This window comes from Antennarius striatus, chromosome 17 (assembly GCF_040054535.1).
Source record: "Antennarius striatus isolate MH-2024 chromosome 17, ASM4005453v1, whole genome shotgun sequence".
NCBI classification, from domain to species: domain Eukaryota; kingdom Metazoa; phylum Chordata; class Actinopteri; order Lophiiformes; family Antennariidae; genus Antennarius; species Antennarius striatus.
Genome location: NC_090792.1, coordinates 9,038,611 through 9,062,410, shown reverse-complemented (window position 1 = coordinate 9,062,410; position 23,800 = coordinate 9,038,611). Strand labels below are relative to the sequence as shown.

The 23,800-nt window shown below is 41.9% G+C and overlaps 3 protein-coding genes across 9 annotated transcripts; all 3 read left to right on the top strand.

The window, feature by feature from the left end:
- Positions 1–192: 192 nt before the first annotated feature.
- On the top strand, positions 193–16,706 carry cep170ba (centrosomal protein 170Ba). Of its 6 annotated transcripts, XM_068338081.1 has the most exons (19): positions 193–367; positions 939–1,070; positions 2,366–2,455; positions 3,189–3,267; positions 3,927–3,985; positions 5,177–5,333; positions 7,606–7,722; positions 8,387–8,875; positions 8,966–9,870; positions 10,035–10,190; positions 10,536–10,674; positions 10,775–12,346; positions 13,658–13,898; positions 14,089–14,221; positions 14,403–14,531; positions 14,615–14,703; positions 15,258–15,351; positions 15,452–15,503; positions 15,617–16,706. In XM_068338081.1, the coding sequence occupies exons 2-19, from the start codon at positions 966–968 to the stop codon at positions 15,838–15,840; spliced, it is 4,830 nt and encodes a 1,609-aa protein (XP_068194182.1). In that variant the 5' UTR covers positions 193–367; positions 939–965; the 3' UTR covers positions 15,841–16,706. The 6 variants fall into 6 exon arrangements, with proteins under 6 accessions (XP_068194182.1, XP_068194178.1, XP_068194177.1 ...); XM_068338077.1 differs by lacking the exons at positions 3,189–3,267; positions 3,927–3,985 and having other exon boundaries at positions 13,763–13,898; positions 14,068–14,221; XM_068338076.1 differs by lacking the exons at positions 3,189–3,267; positions 3,927–3,985.
- An 879-nt stretch (positions 16,707–17,585) lies between these two features.
- On the top strand, positions 17,586–20,986 carry LOC137610505 (5'-3' exonuclease PLD4). 2 transcript variants are annotated; one of them, XM_068338082.1, is made up of 10 exons: positions 17,586–17,786; positions 17,877–18,037; positions 18,174–18,357; positions 18,426–18,546; positions 18,647–18,774; positions 18,842–19,042; positions 19,246–19,385; positions 19,468–19,633; positions 19,719–19,815; positions 19,947–20,986. In XM_068338082.1, exons 1-10 carry the CDS (start codon positions 17,736–17,738, stop codon positions 20,150–20,152), a joined length of 1,455 nt encoding a protein of 484 aa, XP_068194183.1. In that variant the 5' UTR covers positions 17,586–17,735; the 3' UTR covers positions 20,153–20,986. The 2 variants fall into 2 exon arrangements, with proteins under 2 accessions (XP_068194183.1, XP_068194184.1); XM_068338083.1 differs by lacking the exon at positions 17,586–17,786 and having other exon boundaries at positions 17,893–18,033.
- Positions 20,987–21,204: 218 nt separating this feature from the next.
- Positions 21,205–23,724, top strand: srp14 (signal recognition particle 14). Its single transcript, XM_068338868.1, has 5 exons — positions 21,205–21,335; positions 22,058–22,130; positions 22,236–22,348; positions 22,427–22,459; positions 22,632–23,724. Exons 1-5 carry the CDS (start codon positions 21,312–21,314, stop codon positions 22,719–22,721), a joined length of 333 nt encoding a protein of 110 aa, XP_068194969.1. The 5' UTR covers positions 21,205–21,311; the 3' UTR covers positions 22,722–23,724.
- The last annotated feature ends 76 nt before the right edge of the window (positions 23,725–23,800 follow it).

Here is a 23,800-nt window from a genome sequence, read left to right as displayed (position 1 = left end):
GATATCACTTTCAATTATTAAAAACTAATACTTTGGTCATACAGTACTACTGGAGGGCGTGCGGATGTTTTTCCACAACTGGTGTTTCGGTGTCGTCGAAAATAGACAGAGTGAGACCTCTTTCCGCCATGTACCTCTCAGCTGAAGCTCGTTTGATGGGACTTGTCGGGTGACGTCACCGGGTCCGCTGAACAGACGCCGGAGGAGAGTTTCGGCTGGTTGACGTCCCAGGGGAAGAGAGGGTGTGATCGATATTTACCTGTCCGCCAATGTTACCTGGCGAATTTGTTCTACTTACCGGTATTTGAATTTAATATAGCTGTTAACACTGGATTCGCTACGGACTAAAGTGGAGAAGTCGTTAAAGGTACGTCCTTGTTGTGAACTAATCGTTTTGAAAATGCTCGTTTCGTTCACGTTAGCTAAACATTGTCACTGTCACCCGCAGTCCGCCGTGGAGTGATAGTCACTGTGAGAGCAGCCATTACGAGAAAACACGTAGTTTTTTAATTGAAGTTATGTGTTTATTGATTATTTTAATAATGTTAGCCAAGGTTACAGGAAGTCAACACACTATCGGAAGTGGCCGTGGGAAGTTCGAAGTTGCTAGCGACGGTACCTTTCCTGAGACGCCTGCTAGCAACAGGTTTTTATCCTGTGCAGTTAAATGGTCGCTGTTTAAATATTTGTTTAAAGTATTTTAAATTATATCAGCATTTCCCATATGGCCTGTCTCACCAGTAAAAAAAAAATATTTTCAGAGTAATTATTTTAAGAAGCCAGACAGGAATTGTTTGGTAAAACAGATCTTGTTTGAATCATGTTTTCACTATAGCAGGGACACCTAGCATCGTTCAGGTGTCTGGATCATGCCTGAAGAATTGTTCGGTCATTCATCCCTTCTCCCTTTTTGACCTTTTTTTTTTGTCTTTACCCAGGATGCAAAGAAGATACTGACTCCCAGCATGAGTGTGACGTCATGGTTCCTGGTCAGCAGCTCTGGCACACGCCATCGGTTGCCACGGGAGATGATCTTTGTTGGCCGGGATGATTGTGAGCTAATGCTGCAGGTGTGCGACTTTGTATGCTTAACAACACGATTGACCGCTCAGAAGTCACATGAGCGTGGATCGGTCCTCTGCAGTCTGGCCAGAAGAGTTTCATTACTTTCTGATGTCTGACATGACAACCAGGCGTGTGACTGACACAACGGGCGGGAGGCTCATTGCATGCTTTGTTGGTTTGTAACCTGGGGACATTGCCTTCACACAATGCCCCTGACTGCCATTCAAACAATGACATAAACTCCAGTGAAGCATTCCACAATGTTTTTTTTCCACACATCATGTTTCAAAATCACGGTTTCTCTCTAGTCCCTGTATAACGCTCTCCTTCATATTTTCGCCGTACCCTGTACTTAGGCCAGTGAGGGAGGAATGTTGCCTCTGAAGCTGTTGTTTATGCTCTGGTTACTCAGTGTGTTGTACACAGAAAAGCCTTGGCAATAGCAGACGTTGGATAGTTAGAGAATTTTGTGGGATTAGGGGGAGAAAAACACAGCTTCTTCCAGTCTGAAATGATGAAGACCATTTTTATTGCCCTACTTCCTGAAGTTACAAACGGTTTATTTCTGCACCAAATTGTCTTTAAAACTTATTATTTTCTTTTTCTTCTTATATGTCATGTTTTTAAGTTTCTTTTTCCAATAATACTTGATTATCTGTGAAATGAGAATTCTGGTTGAAATGCAGAGATAGACTGATTGGGGTGAGCTTATAATTCAAATGTTTTATGCTATCTACTTAGTCAACCTAATAACATACATGGCGTCTGACGACTGCTCATCTCAGTCAGTAGGTGATGTAGAAGAGTTTGTCCATCTTTGACTTTGACTAATGGAGGCATGTGTCAAATAATAATTTGTCAGTCATCTGTAATCTGTGTGATTCTTTTTGCTTTCTTTTTTGTGAGGACGCCCAACATGCTAATGAGCACACAGCAGTGAGTGAGTCAGGTTGAGTCACGTGTACCGTTTGCTCTCTGCTAATGACGAAGCAGGAGTGAGCGCATGTTTCTCATACAAAAACCTGAGGCATCAGGGAGAATGTAGTAGATGAGACTGAGCGACTAGTGTGATAGAAACAGCGTAACGGTTGTGTATGCAGGTCTGTTTGATCACATGGTTATTGTAAAGTTTCTGTGCGGATCAATCATTGACTCCTTCAACTGTTTAATCCCAAGATTTGTCTTCGGATGTCTCCTTTGGTCCAGCGGTATTTTTAAACCACAACATTGAAGAAAAATATTAAAGTTTCTTTGTCTTTGCTAAAGGTTTCAGCTCTAATGACTTTTTCTTTTGTTGCAGTCCCGTAGTGTGGACAAACAGCACGCTGTGATTAACTATGACACCAGAACAGACGAGCACATGGTGAAGGATCTGGGCAGTTTGAACGGGGTGAGTCCAGACTACCTGCTTCAGCCACACCAATAGAGGAGCCATCTACCGGCTCCCTGAGGACTGAAGTCCACAGCAATTCACAGAGCACAAAGAAACCTTTTCTGTCTACCCCGTTGCCCCTTTTTCACCTCCCATTCTTTCTACCTCACTTCACGGCCTCCCCGTCCCGCCGTCCCTTCACTGCTCTGTTGCCATTTCATTGCACCATTAACCCAATGAAATCTAGAGTTGAGCAGTGGGAGAAAAGCAGTCATTGTTCTCATGGTGTTTCTTTTGGTCTTGGCAACTGCAGCCAAACTAATCAGAGCAGAACAGTAACTGAAATCCAACGCAGCTCATTTTTCCCCCAATTATCTTCATTTAGTCTGCATAGAATAAGATCTGCTTGACTGTTTTCTGCCCTTTATTATTTCAGCATTTCTTTCTATACATTTGTCTGATGACAAAAGTACCTGTCTCTTGGTGTTGTTGCGTGTATTAACTTACACCTGGCCAGTAAGCGTCCTACAAGAGCCAAGATGGACATGACAACACAATCTCATCAGAGCTTTAATGTGCTAAAGCTTTAACTTTCAGTGGGGAAAGTGCCAGTTGTAAAGCACCTTAAAGTCTCTGAGTGCCGGTTCAAGAGATTATAGAGTTTGTAACATGTGAGTCAACATATTTACTTGTTAACCTAAAAAGATTTGTTCTGATGGTTTGGTTTTTTTTTTAAACTTTTTTTCCCCAGACATTTGTGAATGACCTAAGAATTCCAGACCAGACCTATATCACCCTCAAGCTGTCTGATGTCATTCGCTTTGGCTATGATATCCTTTTTATATCACTTATTAGTTTTTGTCGCGTCTTTAGTTTTGCTGTTGATTGATTATTTGCTATAAGTTAACTTTTTTGTGTTTTGGTACTACCTCTGATTTGCTGCTCACAGTGAAAAAGTTTTTGCCCCCTCCAGTGGGGCACGTTAATCCCCTCTGATATTTCTGTCAGGAGTTTGAGATTATGGCTAGAAAATGTCCTTTACCCTTTGACCCCCAGATCAGAGAACTCATGAATGGTGAAACTTATTCAAGATAACAGGGAGGGGGCAGAGGTGTGTGGAGTATAGAGACTTGCAGAAATGTTTGTGACCAGTGTGTGCACTTTGATTTAGCTACTTTCAACTTTCCAAGAGTGAGTCGCTGTTGTGCGATGGTTTGAATTGCAGCATATTTTTACTGATTAAGTTTTCCTCCTTACAAGCAGTAAATGAAGGTAATTTTGCCTTTCTTATGAAACAAACTGAGAACAAGGAAAAGTTTCTGAACATTTACCAGACTTTACAGAGCAGATTTCTATCCTGAGATTTTTAAGTTAGCGTCATAGCACGGTGACATTATGAGACATGAAACATCAATGTATAAGTGGACAAATTGTCATGTTTTACAAAAGTGAATATAAGAATACAAGTCTGCTTTAACACTTACTGCACATTCTCATGTATACATCTTGGAGAGGAGTCAACACATGGTCCCGGAGGAAGCTCTGAAGGTAACACTCACAGTATGAGATTTTTATTCCCCACCACAGATGAAATAAAGTATAAAGTACATATAGGTATATATAGGAACATGATTCATCCATTCATTTTTCAGTCACCTTTCATTTTGGAAGCATAACTGAAAAACTTCCTCTTTATTCATGTACTGATGTGGTGAGTTTTGGTATTCAGGAATGTTTGCTATTTTGATTTATTTGTTTTCATGGTTCCAAGAGGAATTAAGATTGAGTTTGATTTGTCTAAAGGTGAGGGCGACTGGGTCATAAATCAAAAGCTGTGTAATTATCAGGGATGGTTTAAATAGCTTCTCTCTTGCAATCATTTTCCATTAAAAAAACATCCGTCAGAAGGAATCCTGGGTATTCCTGCTTGTGCAGGCTAGTGAGAAAAGTTTATCATGAATCCCCATTGATCATGATGAAACACAATGGTCAACTGTTTTTTACATTATCTGTTTATTATTTGTCACAGTTACCATTCAGTCCGTGGTGTGAGAAATTACTACAAATACTCTTTGCAAGCCCATCAACAATTTCTTACTTTCCTGACAGTGTGGTAAAATAAAGTGTAAGGAAATAAACAAACAAGCCTATACCCTTGTCAACAAACATAATAAATTAACAACAATGAATAATCAAAACACCTTAGGGCAAAGTTCTGATGGGTTGACTAACTGACACAATATAACTTTGTGTGTTGAACCTCACGTTCCAATGGCCTTGTGCTTTAAACCAAACTTAAATGATTGATTTTGGAAACTGGTCTTTCTCATATTGAACATATGTGTGTTTCACTCTTGCAATATTAATGTAGTTCTTCCTTCTTTAGCTACTAGTCTCACCTTAATAACAGAGCACAACAATATTTCTGCACATAAAGACGAAAGGATAAACTTTTAACTCCCTACAAACTGCGTGGTTTGCTTGTCATCTAGACACCACTTCACACGGTGTGGAAGTGGTATGGATTTATAATGTATGGTAGCACACAAGCCAGTAAATTGGAAATTTGATTAATATGGTTTTGTAATGACTTCCTTGGCTGTTAAAAAAAAGGAACTAACAATGAGAAATAGCCTTGGGAATATACCATATATCCTTCCCTGCACCTTGTCAGAGGACAATTTTATCTGCACTGATATTTGTCTGAAGGTTTTTCACATCCTGCTTCCTTCTCTGCAGCATGAGAAGTACACCAGCCAGTTGCAGCTTAGTTTAAAATCTCTGGAGGCCAAGATGAAGGAAAAGAAGCAGCTCCAGAGCTCAGAGAAAAGCTTGGGCCCAATTTCCAACGTCAAACAGCAGGACAAGGGTGAGCGAAGAGCCCGCTCTCTCACAGGTGAACATCTATGTACACACACACACACACACACACACACACACAGAGAGTCATAGTGAATTATTAGGAAGGTGGAAAGAGTTGTAATTACATTGTTGTCAGGCACAAGCAAGTGGAAGTAAATTTGTTTCAAGGCTGGTAAGAGGAAGTTGTTTATTATGAGATTAGGCTGGCGTGTGAGCTTTCAGGTGGAGACTACAGTAAAGAAATGGATCTGGACTTAGTGGAGCTGTCAGGAGGAGGGAACGTAAGAGTTTGTCAGACAAGCTGAGGGGTGAAGAGTTAAGGACACACAGTCTTATCTGCATCGACCACACCTGACTGCTCGCAGGAGGTTGGGGGTGCTGCCAAACACGCAAACGGTTCAACACGTGTGGTAAAAGAATTACAAAGGTGTTCAGCTTTTCTGCTGCCAAGTTGGAGCGGGCAGCGGATTTGTCGGGGCTTAGTTTTCCATCCGTTGTTGTGCCCACTAATTTGTGAACTGTACTGAGTCAGTCCTGTTGTACAGTACAGGCAGCAGTGGAACAGTGGGAGAATTGTTAGCTCAAGAGAAACACTTAATGAATGAAGACCATTCATGCCGACACAACCTATTCATTCCAGCTGTCGTTGGTTTAACCATTCTTGTGCGTTAGACACCATAATCATCCCTATGAGCTGAGAGGGAAAACTATAACTGGTGCTAAAAATAGACTTTTCCACCCTTCAGAGGGCCTTACAAATAAAACATTGAACTGCAGCACTTAGGAAGGCATCCAGCCTGCCTTGCATCTTTGTTTGGAATGTTGTGGCATCTCCTGCAGCTGTAAGCTCACCAATGAGCCTCTAACTAAAACTTCTTTACTGGACATGTTCGCTCTGAGCCATGAAGTTAGTGCCTACAGTGTTGTGAGCCAGTCCGCCCAGATAAGCAAACATGCCTCTGCCATCTTTAAATGTACAGCTGCAAAAAGATAAGGAATGTGTGACATCTCATGTTAATGAAAATAAAGTCATGTTCCACATTTAGAGACCTACACGGAATAAAGTCTACAGCGGAGTCCCTCACTATCCTCTCTTGCCCGATTGAGCCTGTGTACTCCGTGTAATCGTTTCTTTTTAGCTGTATTTGTTTGGCTTGAGGCCTCAATATATTGCAGTCCCCTTTATGTTTACTAAAGATTGTATGATTCATGTTGGATTTAGTAGTTTTTATCATGTGTTTTCTTTAATCATATCAGTCCTCTGCCTTTCCGTTACTTATAGAGTGCTGAAAAAAAAATTCTGTGTGATCTTGCCTTTTTCTTTTTTTTTTTTACCCCGCAGCTGCACAGGATGTGCAGTGCAGCAGATCCTCCATCCGTCTGCATGTCAGGATGCTTCACGTGTTCAGTTTGTACCTCCACTAGACCTACTTTACTTTACCAGATCCTGGGAAAATGGTGCATTTTGTCAAGTGACATGAAACAGAATGTTCACTGATACAGAACACGATTTAAGATGTTTTTTCTTATTTCTTTTTGTAACTGAATGATGATGTTATGATGAAATAGGCTGCTCAAAAAATTAATTTAAGTACTGTAATGTGAGAAAGTGTAGTGTGGGAATTTATACTTTGAACAAAACCAAATTTTCAGGAATGAGCTCTGCCTACTTCTTGTGGGACACTTGGGTTGTTTTTTTTCCGTCACAGAAAGAAACAAGAATTTTTGGTCAGGGGAATGGAAATGATTCATTAACATGTCCCTCTCTTTTTGCTGTTCATGTATTGATGTCTTATTTCGTGTATCCAAGGCAACTGCAGTGAAGTGCTGTTTGTGTTTAGGATTTGAAAACTTCCACATTTGAATCAAGAGAGGTTGCTGAGCCTGTCAGGCTGACAAGAGGATTCTAGATTAAATTTTTCCATATAGGCTGTCTGACATGTGTGGACTAGTAAACAGTGGATCCATGTCAGTTTAACACGGACATCAGGCACGTAGCAGATACAACCTAATGTTGAGGATATTTTCTGTACTATGTATAATTCCAGTTTTTTCCCCTTCCCCTTTTGTCCATAGGGATTATCCTTATCCTGATTAGATTTGTCACACAACAGATTATGTGTTGATGGCTCACTATGCAGTTTGTATGACAGTTTTATAGATACAGTCTCTCTTAGCTCTCATGTGGTCCAAGTCCAAACCCAGACGCAACAAGATATCACCATGTGATTAAAGCAAACACGGCCTGGTCAGTGCGAGGGGCTGACTAAATTCATGTTACTGATGAGCTCTTGTTTATCTGATAGGTGCCACAGAAACTCCAATATCCAAGCCTACTCCTCTCTATGGCCAGCCATCGTGGTGGGGGGAGGATGATGACCCAACCAACAAAAAGCAGGACAGAGGTGGAAAATCATCCCCTGGTGAGAGAATTTCTGTGACAGACTTGGTGTAGTGTTTCATACTAAAGTGCTGTAAATACGTGAGGTAATCCCAGCACAAGTTGTGATGATTTTCTCTGCTGTTATCTGGTGACCTTTGCGGGTCACTGAGAGAGGCATGGTGTTCAGACCAAGGCAGGTCTCAGGCTGCCAGTTGTGGACCGTTAGCCAGGTCTTATCACGCCAAGCTAGCGGGTTGTGCCTGTCTGCCTCGTGATGGATTATGACCCTTAAAGCTGCTGCAGGAGGGAGGGAGGATGATTGTTTGCCTGACCTGAAACAGATTATTCCTGCTCAGCTACCCTCTGCTGAACTCAGAGCTCCTATAGTGATATTTGGCCACATTCGACTGGCAGTCAAAGACAAACTGGCTGGTTTGTTTTCTCGGTCTAACAGCTGGAATCTGTGTGATGTTTTTGTTTTAATGTTTTATTTGGCTTTCAATTTCAGAGTTTATGTTGGTGACATCACAATCCTATCCCAGTTTGGGTGCTATATTTAAAATCAGAGCATATCACATACATATTTTTCCATTATTAATGCAAACAATATTGTTTTAGTTACTCAGTTGATGCTAGCATGTTTCCATCACTAATGCTTGCTATGTACCTGGTGTTTTTATCTCAATGTGCTTCATGGCTATCAGATCCTGCTAAACTCATGCCAAGATACGAGGCCAATGGTGCTCTGTCTGAAAAACAGGCCAAGTCCATCTTCTCATACCGACGGGAGTCCAGTTACTTTGACATCCCAACAAAAGAATCCCGACAACAACCTTCCAAGAAACCCAAGTCACAGGTTCACGAGGTTCCAACAAAGGACACACCAGTTCAGTTAGTCACCTCTACTTCCACACCCCCGGTGGTCCAAAGCCACGCCTCCTTCACCATCGAATTTGATGAATGTTCCCCAGGAAAAATGAAGATCAAGGACCACGTGACCAAGTTTTCTTCCCGCCACCGTCACAATTTACATTCCACAGAGACTGTCACCACACCCACTGAGGTGATGTCAGCCGAAAACAAAGTTGCTGATTGGCTGTTCCAAAGCAATGCAAGCATGATGAGCAGAAGGCCAAATGCTGAAGATAAGTACAGCACAAACAATGACTCATCACTTCTGAAGATCACCAAAGGTGAGTCACACAAAGACTGCTATTGTTGACCAAGACTTGCTTCGATACCAGTGTACAAAGTCTCACCCTAACTTGCCTTTTCCTCAACAGCTAATCAATGTGAAGATGATGAGCAAAGTGATTCAGGGGGTCCTGATGTCAATGGAGATGATTTTGATGAACCAGAACTTCAGACCTGGGTGTCCCCCACTTCCTTAAGAGCTTCTTCACCGCAACGTTTCACGCCCCCTCACCCTGAGGAGCCTATATCCTCTTCCCCACCAGAATCTCGGTCCCAGTCCAGTCGCAGCACAATTGAGACTCAACAAGCCTTTGTGATTGAATTCTTTGACAACCCAAGAAATAAGCGTTCCCAGTCCTTCACCAATAACACCTCCCCACCTGAGACCCCAAACGTCAGGGTTCACCTGGAGAATGCAAGGAAGACCTTCAGGCAAAATGGGGAAAGTCATATCCCATCATCGGCCTCCTCCACACCCCCAACCCAACGATACACCATCCCCCTGAAGGACTCGGATTCCACAGGTTCCCCAAGAAGGGACTCCCTACGAAGGCAGGAGACAGGGAACCGGAGCCCCAGCTTGTCATCTCGCTCTTCATCGTCTGTGTCTGTAAGACCGTTTAGTAGCGTGGGCCGGAGATCCAAACTCACTGCTGAATTCCTCAAACAAATAAAGCAGTGCTCCGCTGCCAGCTGGGAGAGGAATACACGTAGCCCCCCTCCAGCAGCTAAAACAGAGACGGTGATGACATCCCAGAGTAGTCCCCCTTCATCAACCGCTCCCTACCAACCACAGACTTCCTCTCCTATTCACCAGCCCGTTCCCCTCAAGGCCCCTGTCATGCCACAGGCGTCTCAGAGTGTCGAGGTCAAAAGCCCCCGTGCTGTCCCCAGAAACGATGAAGAGGACACTCTTAGCGATGCAGGAACGTACACCATCGACACAGACATTCAGGACAAAGAGCTAGAAGAGGCACGGAGCAAGATTGACCAGGCAAGTTGTACTTCTGCTGTGACTGTATTTGTAGTTGCTGTTGCTAAGTATCATAAGTTAATGGAGATGAGTCAGCTGTCCAACTGGGAATGAACCACAGACGTTGGCAGTCCCACTCTTTCCATTTGGGCACTTCTCAACTCATGATGCTTTGTTCCTGACAGGTGTTTGGTGTTTTTGAGAGCCCAGAGCAACCCCAGCAGACTGAAGCAGAAACACCATCAGCATTTAGGCCAGTTATTTGTCAGACAGAAGGGAATAGAGAGAATAGCTGTGGGGAACTGAAGCCAGACCCAGAACAGGGACAGAGTCTGGTAAAGGTAAACCTTGCTGTTCAGGGTGTGATCAATAACGGGTTTGAATAAATAGTCATTATAACCTGCCTTGATTTGCCTTCTTGGGGTTTCTTATCTTTTGGAACATCTCTTGATTTGTAGATTTGTCTTCACAGGTTCTGGGTTCTTCATTGTCTTTCTAACCAAACTTATGTAAAATAAAAATCACATTTTTACAACTACATGATAAATCATTAAATACACTACCCATCTCCTTATTGTCATGTTAATTGCCTTTCTAATTAAGAAAGTAAGTTATTGAAAAAGGGTTTTCTTTAAAGAATCAATCTTTTATAAAGGATTTTAAGTAAGTTGTGTACTCCTCCACAGGCTGAACCATCAGCTGCCGTCCTACAGGGTGCTCCTAAATGGATGTCTCGCTGGGCCAGCCTGGCTGACAGTTACACAGAAACTGGCCCTTCGTCCGGCCTCTTTGATATTCTTCCCCAGATGGAGCTGACTGTAGGGGGTGAGCCACCTGATGAGACATAAAAACTCACCTTGATGAATATGAGTGATGCTACACGCAATAAGTGTCTTTAATATCCACTTAATCTGTTTCACTTCAGGAGAAGGCATGAATCTCCCCAAAGCCACACTTCAGCAACACCACGATGAAGCTGACTTAAATGTTTCAAGACCGCGCAGGGTCTTGCCTGAACTACCACTGGGGGACAAGCGTGACGTTTCACCTCCCAGCATCCATGTTCATTATGACCTGCATTCAACTTTCGTTGTAGATAAGAATCCCTTGGTGGTCCCCGACTCTCTCGATAACCATCACAGTTTATCAGTGCAGGATGATGTTGAGCCTGACAGCCTGAGTGAAGCCAGCAAATCAGATGATGGTTCCATCATAGGTCAAAGGAGGACACCACCATCAGACACTGAAGAGAAGAAGAAAAATTATGACAGCCTCACACTTCAGCCCAAGTCGACATCATTCTACATTGGTTCAGAGATGGATGCAACCAAACCTGAGCAAGTAGTCACCAAACGCGCAACCAAAATATTCTCAACAGCCACACTGACCAAATCAAAAAATAAGCAGGACTCTGGAAAAGTCAGGCCCAATGTGTCTGCTCCAATCCTGGGCTATGAGACACAGAATCCAGAGGGCAGGGTATCCCCATTAATTAGACAGGAGAGCTTCACCACGGAACATCCTAGCACTGTGAGATTACCCAACATCTCAAGCCAGCCGGTTCCGAAAGACTCAGACTTTGAACCCGTCCAGGGCTCCTCCAGCCAGGATACGCATTCTTACCTCAAGGAGACAGAGGATGTTCTAGCTGTTCTTGAGGCCAAACTCCAAGCAGGGCAATCACAAACATCACAAATAGTGGATTCTCTTTCTGGGGAGTCTGATATGGATACCTCAAGCACTGTCAGCCAGCAAAGTGGCAAGAATAGGCCAAATGCCCTGACTAGAAATCCACCTGTTAGTGGCCTCCACAGGAAGAGGTTCTCAGCTAATGTAGCCAATCAGAACTCAGCTCAGCTGTCTAGTACAACAGGAAAGAGGAGCTCTGAAGACGCACAAAGCAACAATAAGACTGTGCCTGTCAGGAGACTGCTCGGACTCAGACGTGGTGTAGGGAAACGTGGTTCCACAGACCTAAGCGATGACCCTCAGAGCTTACCTTACTCTGATCAGGAATCTAACAATCATCCGTCCCAAAAATACACAGTACCCCTTCAAAAGGAGGACAGCAAGACCTCCAGAGCGTCCCGTGCCTTGAGTCGTGCCAACAGCTTGTCTGCCCCGAGGCCCACCAGAGCCTCCATGCTCCGCCGGGCTCGTCTCGGAGAAGCCTCCGACAATGAGGGCACAGAAACAGACAGGCAGCCCCAGGAGCCAGGGGGCGTTTCTGCTAAGCAACCCCAGGAAACCAAGAAGCTGTCCAGGCTGGATATGCTGGCAATGCCCCGTAAACGGACGAGTTCTTTCAACACACCCAGTGACAGTGAGGCCGGCAGAAGCACAGGATTCTCCAGCACAGAGTCTGGTGGGAACTCCGTCCGACGATCGTCGGTCCCGGTGCAAAAACCTGGAGAACGGCCACAGAAGCCACCGCTCAACAAGGCACCAATTACTCGCATCCGGTCAAGCAGTGCCAAGTATGCCAGCAGCACAGCGAGTGAGTATTAAAAAGATGGTCACATACCTGTTTTACTGAGTGTAACATGATTGGATTAGCAGTTTACTCCTGTCTCGCATAAAATATTACTAAAAAAAGAAAGTAACAGCGTCTGACAGTCCGAGGTGAAATGGTCTGACTCCGCGGATGAACGCCTGGGTTCTGCACTCTTAATACAAAGTGTAATGTGGAAAAGGCATTAACTGTGCACTCACTTAATCAGTAACACTAACGTTATGACAGTCAGTGTAGTGACAGTCATCATAACACAGTTCTGTGATTTACAGCCTCCTTTCCATCTTTATTAACAGAAGCTCATCATTCTTGCAGTAAATCACGAATCAAATGGCAGCTTTCACATTATCAGATACAATATAACCATTTGTGTCGTGAAATGCAACAATCCATTCATTTCCTGTAAATGCTTATCTTTTGTTAGGGGCTACAGCTTTTAACAGTTGACATGGGGCAGGAGGAGGGGTTCACCCTGAAAAAAATTGTCACTTTATCACAGGCCTACATAGAAATACACTCATCCATTCACACTCACACATACACTCACAGGCAAATGTTCTCCCATTTGCCTGGAGACCCTGGAGGGTCCTACACAGAGACATGGGGAGACCGTGCATTCTCCACAGACTAATGTTCCTGGTCCTCAGGTGGATTTGAGCCCAGAAACGTTTTGCTGTGAGGCTGAACGCTACACAAAGCTGTCACCTCATGACATACCGTACTGTAAAAGTCTGATCAATCCAATTCCATTCATCACTTCAGCAAATATTTTAATTGTTCTTCTCACCGTTGAGCAAACTGTTCCAACAATGTGTGCTTCTGTCTGCAGATTTGTACCCTCTTGAGGCTATCTTGCTATTAAAAATAAGCACACATGTTTCAGTGCAATAGATACAAGATACAAGAAAATGTGTGACAATTCTGTATCCATGACTACCATTAAAAATCAAAGGTTTTCAGAATTCTTTGTGTCACACATCAGTCTTCACTATATGGTATTGGTTTAAGTACAAGCTGCCTTCCTGTGGAAGCCAAGCACTCATTTTAGTCTGTACATGATCCTGAATATCACATCTAACAACCTGAAGCACTTTTCTGATGAGGTTCACCTACAGAAATGAGCTCTTCTGCAGCAAATCTTCTGCTTCTGGTCAAGGGGGAGGGTCTTGGTGATGGTAAATGCTTGGTGTTATTTTCTTCTTACCTGTTTTCTGTGATAATACCATTTTTTCCTCTTGTTTTCCCCATTTTCTCAATCCTCGTTCTCAATAACTCAAACCAAATCACAACCTGAAGGCTCCAGGAGAAGACAGAAAGGCTCTGACTATACCTCTACCTCAGATGAGGAGTACGACTCAAACCAAAGCACTCCTAAAAACAAACGTTCCCAACCTTCCTCAGCTTCCCATAGCCCACGCATTCGGCCTAAGCCTGTGATCGCTCTGCGCCCAGAACCCCGCAGCAGAGAGTCGGAGGAAGAGAACCATGAGGGAGAAGTTATTCCAAATTGGTCCAACCATAGTGCTGAGATTGCACGGTAAGGAATTGCACAAACAGGTTGCTTGTATTCCCAACTGAAGTTAAATTGATGTCCCTGAACTCATGAGTGTAATCTGATATTTCAGTACTGATTTAGTTAAACTTTTCAATGGCAGACATAACATCTGGATATTTACCTAAAAGGAACATTCTGTTATCTTTTTTAGTGCACATTCCTTATCTTTTAGGTTAAGTCAAGACCTGGCTAAGGATCTAGCTATCTTGGCCAGAGAGATCCATGACGTGGCCGGTGATGGTGATTTACAAAACGCAGGAGCAGAGGGCAGTGCCCCTCTCTCTATGGTTACAGCTCATGAACAGGTGTCAGCCGTCGTTTGTCTCAGTGCTGTTTAATCTTTATTGAAACATTCTGAAGCATCAAGAAAATTCTTTTCATCATCTGACTTAAAACTTTTTTTTGTATCTCAAACCAGACCATTGTTTTTTTTGGAAATCCAGATCTTTTGCATATGTAAAACTAAAAGGGCTGTTTGTGTTGCAGCTGGTTCATCGGATTCCAGAGGCTGGATTAAATTACCATAGAGTCCCACCAAGTTCTTCATTTGCAGGGAACCCTAACCAGAATGTGGCCGACGAAGAACAGGAACTCAGACAGCAGAGCAGGGATGAGGTCAAACATCTTTACTCCACTTTGCACAATTTACTAAATTATTTGTGATATTGACATGGCTAAAAATGTTTGTGTGTTTCCAGGACATGGTGGACAACCTGATGCTGAATCCTTTGTCTCAGGTCATCACAGCCATCAGAGAAAACACAGAGCAGCTTGCTGTCAAAATTAAGTAAGATTCTAAGAACTCCCTTGTTAAACAAACACTTGAGTAATCATTCTTTGCACCCAATCTTAATCTTTATTTGATGAAAACCTTCATTGATCCTGTCTGACAACCAGACTAAAGCGAGCCTCTAATCCTATTAAACCAGTGTAGCCCAGGGAGTCACACACATATACGCATTTACACGCACACACACACACACACACACACACACACACACACACACACACACACACACACACACACACACACACACACACACAAACAGTCGGTCCGACACAATGGCACTGAGATAAAATCTGAGTGGATTAATTGAAGATAATATTACTAAAATCATCTGTGTTGAGATTTTGTTTGTTTTTGTTACTTTTCTGACGTGGTGTAATAAATTATTTGTTAATTTATTTCTGCTATCACAATTTATAAAAATTTTTTAAAAACCATCAAGGGTTCTCTGTTAAAGATTAGATAAAGTACATCAAAAAATGTGACTTGTACCTCATTACAAACACCTCAGGAAGTTCCCTGTCTAATGCCTGAATCATGCATTATACTCACAGGGTACTGTTCGAGGACAGAATGGACATCTGGCAAGAAATTGAGGCCAACATTAATTCTGACAATGATGTTCCTGCTGTCAAAACATCCAACAAGGTCTGTGACATGTGCCCATCAACGGTCAAGCCAAATGGATGCCATTTAATGCTGTTTTGTTTTTTTTTAATGAACATTTGTACTTTTTTCTGTATTTCAGGTAATCACATCTATCTTGAAGGAACTGAGGAGAGTTCAACGCCAACTTGAGGGTGAGTCAATCCGACCCTTTCTAAGGACAACAGACACAAATCACAACAACAGTAATGTAATAGTATAATAATTATTATACTGGTCAGCTGAATACATTTATTTTTCTCTGCAGTCATAAACACAGTTGTGGAGCCCAGTGAGCGGAGCGAGGTGTCAAAGCCCTCAGCTCCTCCTCTCTCCTCTGCGTCTGGAGTCCAGCCCTCCAGGCCTCCCCCTGCCCAAGGCTTTAGAACATTCCACTCTGCCTCCACGCGTGGTGGCGGCCTGCGACGCAGCGGGAGTATGAGGAGAGCAGCTGCGACACCGGGCGATGCCAGAGAGGGATATTTGGTCTAAGACTCCACCAGGGTTGTGACCCCACAGACCCACGTGTTACAGCAGTAGACTGGCATTGAAAGCAAGAAATGGGGAAGTGACAACAGAACTGAAGCTTCCTGTATCCCCCCCCTCACCCCCCACCCAAAAAAAAACCACACTATACAACTATACAGTAGTGTAAGTAACAGTGAAGTATGCACTAACTTCACACACTGTTGGAGACCTACATGTAAAGTGTTGATTTAAGGAAGTTCCAAAATACTTCCTTAAATCTGTATTTCACTTTTATGAGTCTCTTAACTTGACTTTCTATGTTAAGAGATTGACATCTTCATTTGCCAATGATACAAACTTGATTCCAAAAAATGTGGGTATTGAAAACCCCACCAGCCTGAGCATCTCAGGGATATCAATGAGTAAATATTTGTATATTTAGTTATGTGTTGAAGGATTAGTTAATTTATTTGTCTTGGGTATAAAAAAAACTTCAGCAGCAGAGCTTTGTGTACTTTATTCTTATATCTTCAATATGCACATCACATTTCTTGATTTGTTCATATGATGTTTTTTGAGACAGATTTTTGTAGAACTCAAAAGTGTTTGTTTGGGGTTTATCATGAGTAACTGAATTTTGGGGAGTTGGTAGATTAGTGCCAGACCAACTTACGTGATGTAATGGAGTTTCTACCAGTCAGGTTCTTGTTCTGGAAACCTCCCCCAGTGGACGGACTGTCCAGGCCCTCCTCAGTAAAGGGATATGATATTTTGTCCAAGAGGAGGTAAAAATTCTTCAGGAATGTGCGTTCTGAATGGTGGGGGTGTCACTTGGCAACAATGTGTTCAAAGGTTTTCCAGCATTCCTGATCTCTACCTTGTGTCTTTATTAAAGAATTGGAGGCTTGAAACTTATTTTTAAATTTCCATTTCTAAACACCGCAGTTGTAACCAACTGAGTGGAAGGAGTTCAGCACACTACAGTCTTTTGTCACATGACAAGAGAAGTGATTTAATTTTAGTATTTAAGAAGATAAATTCAGTAGTTTGAGACTAAATGTGACTTGGTTTTCTACACTCTTATGTATATGAATATTTAAAGATTTATGTCTGTCATACAAATTACCTCTCAATCTTGTCTCTTGCACTAATGTAAATGATCCCTTCAGCACTACATGCTGCAAACCGAATGCTTCTGAAAACAACTGTAAATATTTGATGCTGTGTTCAGCTGAAGCAGGTGACTGTCTGCCCAGTCCAGAATATACTGTGATGTAGTTTTGGGGTGTAGCTACAAGTGCCACAAAAAATGTGCTTGATGAAGTTTCAATGATTGTTTACAAAGTCAAGTAAGAATTGAATGTCTGTCTTTACGACTTATCGCTGCTGCTACTTCTCCACTATGGGATAGTCTGTCTCATCACTTTATGCAATGTAAGCTTCAGCATATTTGAGAGCTGAAATGGAACTCTTTATTATGAATTTGCCCCTCTTTTGTAATTGTTTCCTTTACCCCAGAATGATTTGGACATGGATGATTTCAATGATTGTGATATTGATTACTGATATATTTTTGTTGGGATTTGTTCGCTGATGACTACAGATTTTTCAAATAAATTTAGTTTGCATATTTCTCTTAATTTCTTCTCACTCGCTGTACTTTTTATGCCTGAGCAAACTCTCTTCTGAAAACCTGAAATGAAAGTCTAAACAGGAACTGTGTACATTGCAATATATTCAGCAGCTGAATGCTTCAGCTCTGTTCCAGTGAAGTCCGGAGGAGAAGCTACATTTAAAAGTATCCACATCTGCTTTGTTTGGGAGGTTTTTCAGTTCTTAAAAAAACCTGAGTTTTGAACCATTTAAAGGTCAAAGTCTCTGGTTTTGTACAGATAGTTGAGGAGCACTTAAAAAGGAAAATGCCTTCTATGTACAAAAGCCTTCACGACAACTATGTTCCAGCCAAGAAGGTAGGATATTATCATATGTGGACCAACCTATTGTTTTTCTGTTCCAGTGTTGTTATTGGATTTATTTTCTGCCAAACATCATGCCAATAGCGATCTATCGGCTGTGTGACGTTCGCCGCGCTCTTGGTCTCTCTGGTCATTCTGGGGATCCTTCTTGCCATTGCTGTGCTTGAACGACCACCTGCCCCCCAAAACCCCAAGATCCTCCCTGAGGAGCTTGATGGTGAAGATTTCTCTGTGAACCAGTGTAGGTAATGATCACGCTGGACTAGAAAATGTCTTCTCAAGCTCAGATTTTCCATGTTGTTTCTTTAAATTCAAACTATCTTCTGTTCGGTGTCCAGAGGAATCCTTCAGCAGGTGTGTTGTTGGTGTGTTTTTGTGCAGTATGGTCCTGGTGGAGAGTATCCCCGAGCATGTGAAATACAAAGACAACGTAACCTATGGGATTCCTCTGGGAAAAGCCTGGAAAGATCTCATCTCCATGGCAACCAAAGAAGTGAATATTGTCTCATTCTACTGGACTTTAACTGGGGACGACATCAACTTGAACACCTCTTCGGACATACTTGTAAGTTAACCCAGACATGACAAACCACTGCAGAGTTCCTTGTAGCTGTGAGGCTGTCCTCCCTGCAGGGACGGGACATCCTGAAAGGACTAGAAGAGCTGCCCTCCAGGAACATATCTGTCCGAGCTCTAGCCAGCATTCCTACCATTAAAACAAATTCCACAGATTTAAAGGTCTTAAAGCAGAAAGGTTTGGAAGTGACCCTAAAGTTACCTTGACCGCTATGTGTCATGATTGGTGATGTACTGGAGGAGCTGTCTTCCTTTATCTGATCTCTGTCTCTCCAAAGGAGCCCAGGTGAGGAATGTGAACTTTGGGCGGTTGGTGGGGGGTGTCCTCCACAGCAAGTTCTGGATTGTTGATAGAAGGCATGTATTTATTGGAAGCGCCAACATGGACTGGAGGGCTCTCACCCAGGTAACCTCTGAGATTACAGATGGTTTAAGTAGAAAACACAGACAGTTCATCTATTTTTAACCTCTAGGTGAAAGAACTGGGAGTAGTGGTTTACAACTGCTCCAATTTAGCAAAGGACCTGTACAAGATTTTCCAGTCCTACTGGGTGATGGGAAGGTCCAACAGCTCCCTGCCAGAGCCCTGGCCTGCAAAGTATGACACCACCATCAACAGTTATTACCCCCTGCTGGTGAAAAATGAGAATGTCTCCAGCAAGATTTATCTTGCAGTGAGTCTTTCAGGTTTCACTTCCTTTATACAGAAAACTGTAACATCTTATAAGGATGTTACAGCTAATTACAGTGTGTGAGTGTGTGTGTGTGTCTGTGTGTGTGTCTGTGTGTCAATCCCATTGATTGATAAAGAATCAACTCAAATGCTGTTTTTTTCTTCTTCTCTTTTTGGTGATTCCACATTTGTATTTCATACCAGGGTTCTCCACCATCATTCTGCCCATCGTCGAGGACTCTGGACCTGGATGCTATACTCTCCATTATCTCGGAGGCTCGGTACTACATCCATGTAGCTGTCATGGAGTACTTCCCTACCACGCGGTTTGAAAAGCCTAAGAGGTGAAGTGGACCCTCAAAACGATGGTTTGTTTCCATCGAACTCTGTCCCCTACTTTTTTCTTAATTCTCGCACCTTTTTCAGGTACTGGCCATTAATTGATGACGCCATCAGGACGGCTGCATTCAACAGGAAGGTGAAGATTAAGATGCTGATCAGCTGTGGCCTCGACTCGGATCCGGACATGTTGCCCTACCTTCAGTCCCTAGCCTCAATGGACAGTCCTCACGAGGGTGTCAGCATCCAAATAGTGAGACATAACACGAAATAGAACCCTTTGTTGTAAACATTTTTATTTCCATTATCTTTATTTTGTTACGTCATTCTCTTCTCAGAAACTGTACATCCTGCCTGTGGGAAACCAGACTGATATTCCATTTTCCAGAGTCAATCACAATAAATACATGGTGACTGATAAAGTGGCTTACATCGGTGAGTAGCAGATTACTTTCAGGACTGTTATTTAATATTTGTTGATCTTAAACTCATGTTATTCAAATGTTAAGGATTCAGTTTGCTGCATGTCCATTAGCCAACAACTGACTAGCTGCGTTGTTGCTCAGGTACCTCAAACTGGTCAGGGGACTATTTTCTGACCACAGCTGGAGTGGGTCTGGTGATTTCCCAGCATGCACCTCATCCTGTGTGGAAGACCAAAGCCCTGCAGAGACAGCTCGGGGAAGTCTTTGACAGAGACTGGCACTCTGAGTTCGCTGTGAACCTCGCTGACCTGGGGCACCAGCCAGACTGTGCACTGTCTAGAAAATAAAAACCACTTCATACGACTTAAAAATACAGTATTTTTAGTATCAAGGGTCTAAAACACCATAGATTTTGTCGCATTCAGTCGTTTGATTTTATCATTATGTGTTTACAATGGGCTCAACTGAGTTACGGCTGATATTTTTAGAAGACGTAATGGATCTTTATTGCAAACCATATTTGGATACTGGATATACTATATGATTATTAAATATGTCAACATTAATGAAATTTGTAAAGAAATAAAAACATTTATTTGAGTCCAAGCTTATTCTCACTGTAAATTGTTGTCTGAATATGTGTTGAAATGTTGCGCGTGATTGTGACTTCTCTATACCTTAGCATTGTTGAACCAGAGAACAGCAGTGAGATTAACTGGGGACTCCAATGACTCCAAAGGACAGTTGATAGATCAATAGACCACAGGAGGTTATATAGAAACATGCTATTATACTGTGTTTGCTTTCATGTCTCCTGATTAGTCTTAATGTTTGACTTGCTTCTTTATGCAAAGTAGGAATTGTTTACAGAAGTTCCAGTTTAATCACTGTAAAATCCAAAGCCTGTGCATGGGATGCAGGGAGACAAAAAACTTTATTTGGTACACCAGCTATTTTGCAAATCATTTTTTAAGCCTGCTGTATGTTGGAAATGCAATATGCAAGCTACCCTGACATGATAAATCTTAGCAATAATTTTAGCATAGTACTGTAGCGTAAAGCCATGCCTTCAATATGTAAATAAGAAAGTACAATCGAGTTGTTAAACTATTTCAAAATTGTATGATTTTGTAGTCCTCAAAAATAATGATCAATAAAATGCTTTTTTTTTAAAAATTTCAGTTAATTGTTCAATGATTTGTGTAAATTTTTTGAGTGAAGTACTATAAGCATACAAATATATAATATAAATAACAATATGTAAATTGAGTGCATTACAGTACAGTACAGTACAATGCAGAATTGTACAGTAGAGCATGTGTTTTGGCGTATGCTCCTGCAGTAGCTCTATGCCGTTCTCCTCCGTGGCAGCAGGGGTCGCTATTTAAAAAGGCCGAGATGCGCAGTGGCGGCGCTGGGCGGGGCTTCGGCTGCTGTAGTACGTGTGCTTCAAAGCCAGCAGCAGTTAGCTCGCAGTGAGTAAGGTAAAAAATAGAAGTAGGAGTCATGGTTCTGCTTGAAAATGATGCGGTAAGAACAAATGACACACTGCGAAAAATGTCTTATTATTAATGTCTTATTGACTGTTTTGTTCAGAAACGACAAATACACGCTGTTTGTTAATCAAATAACTCGCTAACAGCCTCAACATTAAGCTAGGCTTCATCATGTCATTCTACAGCCGTATGGAGTTAAAAGCCAAAGCTAACACAGAGTTTGGTTTTTTTATCCAATATGAAACACTTCTATTGTTGTTCGTTCTTATTTATTAGGAACCTTATTTAGCTTTTAAAACCTATAACTTGCGGATCCGATGTCTTGCGGAACCCTAGAATCGTTAGAACGTTTTCATTCAGTGACGTTCATCATGATAAACTTGCCACTTAAATACCGAAGAACTAGCAAACCACACCAGCTTAATTAATCCTAAAATGGCTTTAATTACTGGTATACCAAACATTTTGGTTTTCCACCAGGTCATTCTCTCCTCGTCAGTCTGATATTAACTGTTTCTAACATTTTAATCCCTTTAATCTACATGGAGGAGGTTAAAGTAAGAGCCACCTTTCTGCATAAGGCAGTACAACCAAAGCCTCAGATTTGTATTCTTCTATATTAGGTGTTCATTAACTGGGTGTGTAGTCAGCAGTGGAGATGTCTTGTGTTGAATTATGATGCTGAGATCAACTGCTGCCATCATTTCTGACCATTCACATTGCTCAACTCTTGTGCCATTTCCTTATGTTCTTCAGTTCCTCACAGAGCTCACAAGGCTTTTCCAGAAGTGCAGAACATCTGGCAGTGTTGTCATCACTCTAAAGAAATGTAAGAACTGCTCAGTGCCATTTACAGTTATCTGTCAAGTGCAATTAGTTTTGAGTCTCTACTTTTCTGTAAGCAACTCCAGTGAGATGTAATTACACTTTTCAGATGACGGGAGGACCAAGCCTGTCCCTCGAAAGGGTCACACTGAGTCATTCGAACCTGCAGATAACAAATGCCTCATCAGAGCATCGGAAGGCAAGAAGAAAATTAGCACAGTGGTAAGCTTTCGTGTACTGTATTTCCTATTTTGTTGTTCAATACTATACATACTGATTTCTCATTTCTTGCTATTTCAGGTCAGCACAAAAGAAGTAATCAAGTTTCAGATGGTAAGTTTAGCTCGTTTTGATATCAGTATTGTTTGGAAAGATTTGTCCTGGATCAAAACAAATTTTCTTGATTAGCTCTCGTTGATTGTTGTGCATTATCCATTTATATCAAGAGCCTCTCTGATGAAAGGACTGTGGAAATTTTACCCTAAACCATAATTTCTCTATACAGGCATACTCCAACCTTCTTAGAGCTCACATGGATGGACTCAAGAAGAAAGATAAGAAAAGCAAAAGCAAGAAAACCAAAGCCACCCAATGAGCAACAGACTCTACAACATAACAATTTGGTAACTAAACTGGCATGAACTGTCCGAGGGAATGGGAAAGGCCTTGGTTTTGTTGTCTCACCAGGATTTGTTCCTGAGGCCTCAGCATCATTTTCATCCACCCAGTGACTCGACTTGATTTTATGCCTTTTTTTCTTTTCATGGGATTTTCTTATCCCTGGTTGCTCAGTGCCATTGGTGATCTGGAATAGGAACTGAAGATTTCTTGCCACCCATACAGGATAAAGTAATCAAATGTATTGAATCTCCACCATTTTTTGCTTCAGAATCAGGACTTTGAGCCCCGGCCCCCTTCAGGAGCCAAACCCATGGACATCAGTAGCCTGTTATTGTATTTAATAACTAGAGGCCTTATTTATGTTCTGTATGTGGCTAGCTCGTACGCTGTGTTGCCATGCTTCAGTTCAGATGCCTCACGAGAAAGATATTTAGTAATCCAGACATTAGAATCACGAAAAATTCTTTATTATCAAAACCAAATTGAATTAATCTTAAGTTGCTCAGATGTGCTGAAAAAAGTCACGTCAACCTTGATGTATTTTTTCCTGAAGCTTTTTAAAAATCTACCTGTATGTCTTTATTGACCTGTTTGAAGTACAATGAATATTATTTTACACTTTTGTCTTGGACCGGTTGCACCTGCCAAACTGTCCTCTTTCAGTTGTTGAAAACCACTGAATGTCCACATTTAGATTTAATCTGAGTAATTTTTTTTTTCTAAATCAGTAGATAGTCCTCAATATTGTTGAAAATTGTAGATTTACTTGAAGGCATTGAGTTATAAATACAGAGACAAGGTTTTGGCTACGAATATTTTTTCTCATTACAAAGCAGGAATACCTACAGCCAGAATACTGTCAGACGTGTATCATTTCATCAGGCTCCTGAGTCCTGTAGCAGGTTACGTTCAGAAATAAAGTGCTTTGTTAAAAGTCACTGCAGGTTTGTTTGTTTTGTGATAAAGTAGCAAATAATAAGTGTTCAATATGAGCGATGTACAAAAGACAACAGTAAATACAGTATATACAATTCTGTGCTGAGCTGGTAGATA